The sequence below is a fragment of the Episyrphus balteatus genome, chromosome 3 (assembly GCF_945859705.1).
Source record: "Episyrphus balteatus chromosome 3, idEpiBalt1.1, whole genome shotgun sequence".
NCBI classification, from domain to species: domain Eukaryota; kingdom Metazoa; phylum Arthropoda; class Insecta; order Diptera; family Syrphidae; genus Episyrphus; species Episyrphus balteatus.
This window is the reverse complement of record NC_079136.1, coordinates 86,450,354-86,461,374: the sequence shown is the minus strand read 5'-3', so window position 1 is coordinate 86,461,374 and position 11,021 is coordinate 86,450,354. Positions and strand designations below refer to the sequence as shown.

Below are 11,021 nucleotides of genomic sequence, written 5' to 3'. Positions count from 1 at the left end.
TAGATTGCACTCACATACGAAAAAATACATAATGTATCATCCTTTTAATAAAAAGAAAAATATATTTTGATTTGTGGTAAGCGGGATTAGAAGTAACAGGGGTAAGAAGTAACCGCTAAAAAAAACACTATTCCTCTTAGAATTAAGTACTTTTCGGAAGAGAAAAGTGTTTCAAAAATTATCTAGCACAAGCTTCATTCCCTCCGGGGATTTGTTAGTTAATCTGATTGCCGAAAAATTATAACTATTGGCGCTAGAAACAGTCAGTGTCGTTTCTTTGTATAACTATTAAATAGAGCTAAGCGTACATACATGACATACATATGATTGCCAAGAAAGAAAAAAACTATATCCCAATAAATTCTGACAGCAGTCTACCTCTTCTTCCTTACGTTAGAACAGTCTCCCCTCATTTTAAAACCGTGGTCCAAGAAGTTTCACAGAAGTCCGTCTGCTTGCGAGATCCAATGACAAAATACAAGAATCATGAATTCAGTTCATGTTGAATAAAAAGGGTCAATGAAAATACATACGATAAATTTAAAAATGACGCTCTGACTATACAGGAAAGTGTAAAGCTATTTAAAAAGAATATAGGTACATTGGTTTCCTCCTATAACTTCGTCAAGATGTATTAAAGTAAACAGAAAATGATAAAGCGATAGTTCTTAAATTTCCCGTATGTAGATTCATGGACCTTAATTTTTTTCAGACTGAAATGAATTTATGATTTCTTCTTTCAGCTTCTTGTACTATCATTTTTGGAATGAGAGGAGAAGGAGACTGCTCTAACGATGGGAAGAAGAGTTAGAATTATTCTATCATAATTTTTTGGGAAATATTTTTTGTTGTTTTCTTTGTGTGCGTCTTAAGCGCAGACGCTCCTTTCGAAATCACCTTGAACTACAGGGACATTTTTTTTACCCGTAAGGTCTCTAAAGAACTGAAAGACAATATTGGTGACTTTTTAATGTTATCTTTTACTTCCAAATTGAAAATTTCTTTTGCTCGATGACTTTAAATTAAGGGGGCAAATCCCTCTGGAATTTTTTTATATTTGAATTATTTTTTTTTTTTTTGTCTAATAAATTCATTTATCAACCGAAGAAACTATTTTCAGTGGTCTTAGCCTTAAATGAAGCCTAAAAAGTCCCTAGATAGTCCCGAATCCCATGCGCTCCGAACCTACCACAGTACGAAAACGTAAACTTTAAACGCATTTTTTTCGAAACGCGTTTTTTTCCGCGCCGTGCAACGTAACTCAAAAGCTATTGAAGCTATCGATTTGAAATATATGACAAATTACTCGTTAAATAATTGGCCGTTGCATGAACCTAAAAGTTCAATAAAATAATTACAATAAATATTTTTTTTAACAATTTCTTTATACAAAAAATTGTGTATTTTCGTTTTTTTTTTGTCTCTAATTTTTATTTTAGATTTGTTTTTACTAAATTTAGGTTCATAAAATGCGTATAAATATATTTTATTGGAAAAAAAATTCGTTTTTGATCATAAATAGTTTTCTGGACCAGGACATTGCACGGCGCAAACGCGAGGCGTCAACTTCAAAGAGCTGTAGAGCCGCCATTTTGTTTTTTTTTTTACTTCAAAAAAATTGTATCAATACTTCATAATGTCAATAATATCATATACTTTTCCAAATTTCAACAAATGCTTTCGGTTTTCCAAAAAAAAAAATATTGAAAAAGCTGTCTTCCAGAGGGATTTCCCCCCTTAACAGTACAAAATACCAAAACTGCCAACAGCTCCTTAACTCTTAACAATAAAAAAAAAAAAAACACCCCCTAATCCAACTGAAATCACTTTCAACTTTACATTAAATTAAATACAAAATTAAATCATTTGCTATTTTGACGTCAACTAACTTTTTTTCTTATTTACTGTTTTGGCAATCACGTTTCAGCCAGTGTCTATAGCTTGGCCAGGTGAGTTCTTGAATCTTGACTACCTTGAGAAAACAGCAATAACCCGGCTTGATTTTTTTTTTGTATATTTTTTTTCTTCGCACTTTTCTGTTGATATTATTGTTTGTTCTTGTTCGTCATCTTCTTTCTTTTTTTTTTTTTGTTTGTATTATTTGGATATTTGCCAGCATAAGGAAATAATTATATGATTAGGAGATCGAATGTATATTTTTTATATATGAGAATATAATTAATTTATTTTCCTTTTAGGTGCGAGAGTATGCGTGATGGTGTGAAATTTTATAAATTCGCATGTAATGTAAGATGATTTCAACAGTTTGTATATTGAACTTGAAAGGTTTAGAGTCGACTTTAGGAGTGGAGTTCGGAAAATTCTCTTAAGCCACCCCTGTACATCGAGCTTATTTTTATATAATTAAATTTGTGTTCTATACTGTTTATTTAAATTAATATAAAAAAAAAAAACAACATAATGGTTTCGCGAAATGTGTTTGTTTCAACATTGCTGTGTTTGGTGCTCACAATAGGAACACACTGTTTTCGTAAGTCTTTTATGAAAGCAAAATTAAATCCTAAATAACTCTTCATAGTACATTAAAAAAAACTTTTTTAAGACCTGCTTTTATTTGAACATATTTCAAAATTAACGGATTTCTCATGATGGCATGTTTTCGTTAATAGTAACTCAGTCTGGAAAACATTGAATTCTGTTTTACGAAAAGTAGCGGGATTAGAAATTTATTTTCACCTAAAAAGTGTTCAGTTCTCACTCTATATGGAAAATGATTAGAACCATAGATTATAAAGACCGTGAATTAAAAAAAAAACACGATTCAAATTGTGTTAAAAGTGTATAAGTAAAATTTGGTTTCAAATTACTTGCAATATTTGTATGACATTTAAATTGTTTATAACTTCAATATTTCAAAAGTTATAAGAAAAAAAAAACATCAACAAATGTAGTTAATTTTTTCAACCGAAATCAACCGATTTCAAATGTAGGTAGGTATAGTTTAATATTCTATGCGTGTTTTAAACACATACAATTCTAACGATATTTCTGAATAATTATTGTTTTAAAGAACTATATTGAAAAATAATGCATGCAAAACTTTTTTCAAAAGATTCAATGAAATATCCTTTAATTTCTTTTTTTCAAAAATTAATTTTGAATTTTTATATTTTATAATGATACTTTAGTATTATTCCTATCTTCGTGACCTTTTTTATAGAATTTAAATACAATCCTAAGTGGGCTTGAGGTCTTGTTTAATTTTTGATTACCTTTTACTCCGACGTTTCGACTGTGTTTACAGTCTTCTTCAGGGCTAATTATTTAGAAAATTTAAAAAAATCGTGATTAATGCTAAAAATCTAATTTTCTATACTTACAGAATATTTTGTCTTTTAATCTTAAGAATTCAATCTTAAGAACTTCTAGCTTTGGTTGGTTTTTCTTTGCTTGGTTATAGTTTTAAATATTTCAAAAATTCAAAAAATTCGAAGTCTTGAAAAAGACGTTTCAAATTATCGAAATTTCAAAATATAAAAATTTTTAATTATTTGATAACAAATTCAAAATTTCTTATCAAATCTAGCCTACAGAATCAAGTTAAACATAAATTCAACCTAAAATATTTCTTCAAAGAATAATTTGTAATCATTTATTAGCCCACATTAAGCTAAAATTTTCAAAAAAATTAGTATCCAGTTTTTTTTAAATAATTTTGAGTTTTTATATTGATGTTGTTTAAAAGCTTAAAGTTACACAAAATATATTTATTTTTGAACCTTTATTATGGGTACTTTTCACAGATCTGTATTTGCACTTCCTCAGAAGCGACTCAACCGATTTTAGCGAAAAAAAAATTCTTAAACAATAATAAAATTAAATATCTGGGCTAATACTAATAAACGTTGTTTAACTTTAAACAACTGCTTAAATTTAGAAAATGTGTTCAAAAACCATTTCTGTAGTTATCTAATAGCTGTCGAACTTATGTCTAAGTATAAATTGTTTTAACTTTGGATAGTATGATATTTATTTTTATTAAATAGAGCATATTTGACTTTAAGTGGACAAAAATCTAATAAATATCCATACTAATGTTATCGTAATTTCAAAACAAAATTTTGTATATTTTTTCTTACATTTCTAATAGTAATATTAAATTAAAACTGAATGTGATTGTTTAGATTAACAGCTTTAACATTCTTAGCATTTTTATAATAAGATCAAGTATTTACATGAGACCCAGTCGGGCATTTTATATTTGTTTTCTTCATAAATTCGAACATTTTTGAAAAAGTTTAAAAAACCTTTCGGACTGATTTCAAATCGCATGATAAAATTGAAGGTTTAAGAAGGTATTTGTGAGCTGAGTAAGCTATAAAAATTCTTTTTCTTTGGAAAACATGTATGCATGATATCCATAAATGGATTATCGATTTTTTTCACTGGCATAAGTCACTCAGTTCTATGCTTTTTTTAAGGTTTTTATGTCTCAAAAGATATTTTTTTTAAGTTTCATGTTTTTAAGTAGGTATTTTCAAAAATATCTTTGAGAAAAAAAATTTTAAAAACGTATAATCCTAGAGGAATCCTTCAAATTTTAGAATTTATTTTTTTCGTAGCTGAGACCTTGCAAATATTTGTACTGAATCACTTTTAAAATAATATCAAAAAGTTTGAATAGAGAAAACGTTTTAAATTTAAAAAAAAAAAGTAACAAGTGGACAATTTTCAACTTAGTGGTAACAATTTTGTTTGGTATCAAAATTATTGAAATCGGAGCTGTTCAAATTAGTTATTGGTTAATTTGCTTTAGTTAATCCACTTTTCCATTTTTCTGCTAAATTAAGGTCGGTTTTGGGAAAAAACAAAAAACAAATCAATTTAAAGATTGTCGAATTCTCAAAAAAGTTAAGAAAAATCCGAAAAGTAGTAGAGAATACAAGACTAAACATTTCTAACAAAAATATCTGTAAAAGACTTAAAGAAGCATGCTAAGAAAGCAATTTCACACACCGACGCACGCACTATGGGACCAAACGATGTAAATCATCTCAAAATTCCATAACTTTTTTTTTTCTTAATATTTTTGTTTGAAATTTGGCACAAATATACTACAATGTATATGCTTCAACATGGAATAAAAATCAGAACTAAAAAAATTATGTATGTATTTATTATAACATTTTCAAAAACAGAAATTATGAAAAAAAGCTCAAATTCATCAATTAATGGCTTAATTCATATACAAAATTATATTTTAAGTCGTTGTAATTTGTGTTAAATATAAGTGAAGTTATCCTATATATAATATTTACTGATAAGAAAGCAAAAATTAATTATTAATTCAAAAAAGCATACGAATGAAAGATGATATATAAAATTCATTGTAGGTAGAATTTATTTTATAAGTAAGAAAAGAAAGAAAAAATGTGAAAGGGATAAGTATCCAAAAACGTAGAGACTAAATTAACCACTTTCTTAATAAAATCAAAATTATTGTGTATTTTATAAAACTCAAACAAAAAAAAAGGGATGAAGAGGAAAAAAGTATTAAAACGAAATAGAATATGAAAATGATTTATATTTTATATAGAGAAGGCTTTTTAAATAAAACAAAAGCTTGAGATAAGAATTAAAATAGCGTAAAAAAATAATAGTTTGAAAAAATGGGATGAAATTAAATAAAATCAAATCTGCAGATTTTGATTTGCGGCAGAAAATGGGACTTGAAATCCGTTCAGATGGTCAAGCTCGTTTTGAATTCCCTTTATAGGGGATCCCAAAAGTAATAATTTAAAATACATATCTCAAATTCTTACCATTTTCGATTAAATGCACTACTTGTGAAATTTCGAAAAATTCCTACTTTGAAACAGTATATTACTTCCCCTGTTCATAATTGATTTTTGTTTTTACAAACGTTCACTGAAACATTGGTAAATAAGAACCAATTATTTAATCAAAACATTATTTATTTTGTTCGCCATATCGCTACAAATTAGTTAGCAGTTTTAATGAAACTCAATTTCTTACTTTTATTTTAAAGCAACACCCTAAAAAATAAATTGTACATTTTGAAACTGGTTTATCATTTTTAAAACTTGCCTAGTTATCAAAGTTTTCAAAAAAAGTATACAAAATTCGGAAATTGAAGTTAGGATGAAAGATACTTTAATTTGAATTCAACAAAACAAGGTTTTTCAGAGTAAAAAAAAAAAACAATAAAAAACATAGGCTTTTGTTTAAACTAATTTGTAGCGAAATAATTTTTTTTTTATTTGTCAATTGTTCTTAATTGTAAATTATTAAAATATTAAGGGACATATTTGTAAAAAAAAAAACAAAAATAAATTATGAACAGCGGAAGCAAAATACTGTTTTAAAGTAGGAATTTTTCGAAATTTCACAAGAAGTGCATTTAATCGAAAACCGTAAATATTTGGGATAACAAGTTACCAAATTTTAAGAGCCCTTTAAATAGCCTATCAGAATATTTCATTTGAATCATTAATTTTGAGACATCCTGTAGATGACAGTAAAAAAAAGATTTGCAACAATTTTTGGAAAATTTGTATTTTATACATTTTTGACCGTAAATCAAAATGGCGCAAATATGCGCAAAATTTTATTTCTATTCCTTAATTTTGAGTAAAATGAGATTCTAAATTCATTCATAACTCGACATCGGCAGTCGTCGGCAAAGGAGAAATCTACAATTGAAAATTAAAGTTGTCCAAATTACTTCCCATTAATTGTTATTTTTTCTAAGCAATCAATTTAAAGTACATTCAAAAACAAATAACGGATTTAGAAAGTAGAGATTCTAACCTTTTTATTGATATACAACACTTATAAGGTTTCTTCACAAACTTCTAAGAAAACTAAGTTTAAACTGTTATATAAAATTGGACGAAAAACAATAAAAATTGAAATGTAAGGTTCGAGACTCATTTTAAGTACTTTTATCCAAAATATATTAAAAACGATGTATGCTATCATAATGGCGCACATGTCTATTATGTTAAACAATCATTACTTTTTTTAAATGATCACATTTGTTAAAACCAATTTTGAGATGGTTTTGGTCGTTTGGTCCCATTGTGCGACGATGCCCTTTGGTTTGAAAGTCCAATAAAATCAAACATCTAGAATTTCCAAAAAATACGCCGATGCCGGCTATTTATCGCCAAACTGGCTTCTTGAACTTTTAACTCGCTCCTTTAAATTTGATTTTCGATTTATCGGATTTTGGCTCTTTTCATTTTGAACTTGGCGATTTACGGCTCCTTTTTAATCAAGTCATTTTACAACAAAAATCCACCAAAAATGTGAACAGACAACTAATTTGCATACATTTTACATTTGATTTTCATTTCAAATTTAATTGTACGTCCTTAAATGCGTACTTTATTTTGTCCAGTACTGTATGTACCTTCTGTTTTAGTTGTTGGATCGTCTTGATTTTGATCTCCCTGAATTCGTTATTAAGAAAAATCCTTTAAAATATTTTTTTGATCGCTGTGTAGGTATAGTGCCTCTGCCTCACTTCTTTCTACAACTTTGGAAAGTTTGCCGAAATTTTGAAATTTGATTAACTGAAAACATTTTGATATTTTTCATATTTATTTGATATCTTATTGGTTCTAACCTTTTCCTATAACCGACCTAGATCTTAAAATTAAACTGAACTTTATTTTTTATTTTTTAATATTTAGCCCCCGATATTGAACAGTGTAAAGCTGGAGATACAGAGTGCATACGTCTATCATCAGTTCATCTAATACAGAAATTCTCAAAGGTAGGCTATCCGGCAGCCGGTTTCCCAGTTCTCGAACCTTTTGCACTCAATAAGTTCGATATCACTGATGGCAGATCGGGGTCTTTAAGTTTTAAATTGCACTTCAAGGATGTATTAGTCGGTGGATTGTCAAATGTTAATATTGAAAAAATGGTGTAAGTACAATAATTAAAAGTCTTTCTAAAATGAAATATTTTTTAAATTTTGTATATATTCCTTCTAGTGGCTTTACAGCAGATCCAAAAACAAGCAAATTTGAATTATATGGCAGTTTTCCAAAATTGACATTACGCGGCAAATACACAGCTGACGGTCGCATATTAATCCTTCCAATTCAAGGTGATGGAGATGCTGACATAACTATTATCAAACCTAAATTATCGGTTAAATTTAAGCCAAGCTTGAAGGCTCAAGGTGACAAGACTTACTTGGGCATTGATAAATTGAAAATTCTTCTTGAACCACAATCGTAAGTTTGAATTTTAATCAAGAGACTTTGGAAGAAAATTAATTAATTTAAAATTATTTAATCTCAACAGAGTTCAAATAAAACTTACAAATTTATTCCATGGTGACAAAACATTGGGAGATAATTTGAATACATTCTTGAATGAAAATTGGAGTGACGTTTGGACTGAATTACAGCCATCGATTCATGTGGCTATATCTGAAATTGTTCGAAGTGTTGCGGTGAATGTTTTCGCCAAATTCCCCTACGAAGATTTGTATCTTAAGTAATTAAGTACTAATGTCTAGTTGTTTTTGTTTGAATCATTTTTTTTTATTATTATTTAGTTGATTAAGTCACTTGTTTTCATTTTGGTTATGTTCATTAAAAATTATGTATTCATCTTAGAATAAATTATAAGGCTATAATAAAAAAGAACTGATAAATAACAGGAATTTTTTTATATTTATTTAATAGTTAAAATTCAAAATAATAATTATTCAATTCAATTAATAATGGTGAATGTTTATGGTATAAAGAATTTTGCTGTTTTGGTAAGCGAAAGCATACTTTAGAACTTTTTTCCTTGAGCAAATCTATTTTTCTTGGGCTACATTCTGTCTTACAAACTTGTGCAAAAAATTAAAAAAGAGTTTGGAAAGAGTTAACAATTTTCAAACCCTTCTTTAATTTTATGACAATTCTGTCCAGTAATTGTCCGGGACATGTCCGGTAGGGTGGAGTGAAAAAACTTTTTTTTCGATTTTTGAGTGTCCTGTATTATAAATCGTTAGCCCATGATCTAAAATGTACACAACCAACATTTTAGTCAGTTATGTCAACATCTTGAGGTGGAGGACTAGACTTGAATGAAAAAAAAAATATAAATCTTCAGAAGGCAATATATTGTACTTTAAGAGGTTTTTTGCCAAACCCAGTATGTAAAAAGAATATGTTAAGTTTGTTAATGAAGCTGCAATTTTATTTGTGAGCCCAAAGCAAGAGATGGTTTTTTTGAAACCGAATCTGAATTTTTTAGCCAAAAATAGTACCCAACAACTGCTAATAGAAAAACTTTTTAGGTCAAGGATCAACGATATATAATACAGAACAAACGAAAATCGAAAAACATGTTTTTTCACTCCACTCTAAATTGTCCGGGACAAGTCCGGGACATGTCCGGGACAAGTCCGGGACAAGTCCGGCACATGTTTGGGACATGTCCGGGGCAAGTCCGGCACATGTTTGGGACATGTCCGGGGTAAGTCCGGGACATGTCCGGGGTAAGTCCGGGACATGTCCGGGGTAAGTCCGGGACATGTCCGGGACAAGTCCGGCACATATTTGGGACAAGTCTGGGACAAGTCTGGGAGAAGTCCGGGACATGTCCGGGACAAGTCCGGGACATGTCCGGGACAAGTCCATTTAAAAGAAGTCAGTTATTGGCTTTTATTTCTTGTGCTTCTACAATGGAATTTTATGTGGCCATATTGAAATTTAAACGAAATGTTTTCATTAATGCTTGTAGAAATTTTTAAATTCCACTTGCACTAGGTTTCTAGGAAGCGGTTAACGAAAGTTAACGAAAGTTAAGTTTGAATTTTCAATTCACAAACTAAATACAAGCCCTGTAGAGATATTAGCTGCAAGAAATTAAAGATCCTAACCTTGTGGAAGTAAAATTGTTAGTTGGGATGTCCGGGACAAGTCCGGGACATGTCTGGGACAAGTACGGGACATGTCCGGGACAAGTCCGGGACAAGTCCGGCACATGTTTGGGACATGTCCGGGACAAGTCCAGCACATATTTGGGACAAGTCTGGGACAAGTCCGGGACATGTCCGGGACAAGTCCGGGACATGTCCGGAACAAGTCTGGGACAAGTCCGGGACATGTCCGGGACAAGTCCGGGACATGTCCGGGACAAGTCCGGGACATGTCCGGGACAAGTCCGGGACATGTCTGGGACAAGTCTGGGACAAGTCCGGGATATGTCCGGGACAAGTCCGGGACAAGTCCGGCACATGTTTGGGACATGTCTGGGACAAGTCCGGCACATGTTTGGGACATGTCCGGGACAAGTCCATTTAAAAGAAGTCAGTTATTGGCTTTTATTTCTTGTGCTTCTACAATGGAATTTTATGTGGCCATATTGATATTTAAACGAAATGTTTTCATTAATGCTTGTAGAAATTTTTAAATTCCACTTGCACTAGGTTTCTAGGAAGCGGTTAACGAAAGTTAACGAAAGTTAAGTTTGAATTTTCAATTCACAAACTAAATACAAGTCCTGTAGAGATATTAGCTGCAAGAAATTATAGATCCTAACCTTGTGGAAGTAAAATTGTTAGTTGGGATGTCCGGGACAAGTCCGGGCATGTCTGGGACAAGTCTGGGACAAGTACGGGACATGTCCGGGACAAGTCCGGGACATGTCCGCTACAAGTCGGGCACAAGTCCGGGACAAGTCCGGGACATGTCCGGGACAAGTCCGGGACATGTCCGGGACAAGTCCGGGACATGTCCAGGACAAGTCCAGGACATGTCCGGGACAAGACCGGGACATGTCCTGGACATGTCCGGGACATGTCCGGGACAAGACCAGGACATGTATGGGACATGTCCGGGACATGTCCGGGACATGTCTGGGACAAGTCCGGGACATGTCTGGGACAAGTCCGGGACATGTCTGGGACAAGTCCGGGACATGTCCGGGACATGTCCGGGACAAGTCCGGGACATGTCCGGGACATGTCCAGGACAAGTCCGGGACATGTCCGGGACAAGTCCGGGACATGTCTGGGACATGTC

At 31.3% G+C, this 11,021-nt stretch overlaps 1 protein-coding gene across 1 annotated transcript; it reads left to right on the top strand.

Moving 5' to 3' along the window:
• The first annotated feature begins 1,853 nt into the window (after positions 1-1,853).
• LOC129914818 (protein takeout-like) lies at positions 1,854-8,629 on the top strand. Its single transcript, XM_055994230.1, has 5 exons — positions 1,854-1,949; positions 2,199-2,491; positions 7,680-7,917; positions 7,986-8,231; positions 8,302-8,629. The coding sequence occupies exons 2-5, from the start codon at positions 2,422-2,424 to the stop codon at positions 8,498-8,500; spliced, it is 753 nt and encodes a 250-aa protein (XP_055850205.1). The 5' UTR covers positions 1,854-1,949; positions 2,199-2,421; the 3' UTR covers positions 8,501-8,629.
• Positions 8,630-11,021: the final 2,392 nt, after the last annotated feature.

Coding starts and splice junctions, on each gene's coding strand:
- LOC129914818 (XM_055994230.1), top strand. CDS start 2,422: ATGGTTTCGCGAAATGTGTTTGTTTCAACATTGCTGTGTTTGGTGCTC. Junction 2,492..7,679: donor AATAGGAACACACTGTTTTC/GTAAGTCTTTTA, acceptor TTTAATATTTAG/CCCCCGATATTGAACAGTGT. Junction 7,918..7,985: donor GTTAATATTGAAAAAATGGT/GTAAGTACAATA, acceptor TATTCCTTCTAG/TGGCTTTACAGCAGATCCAA.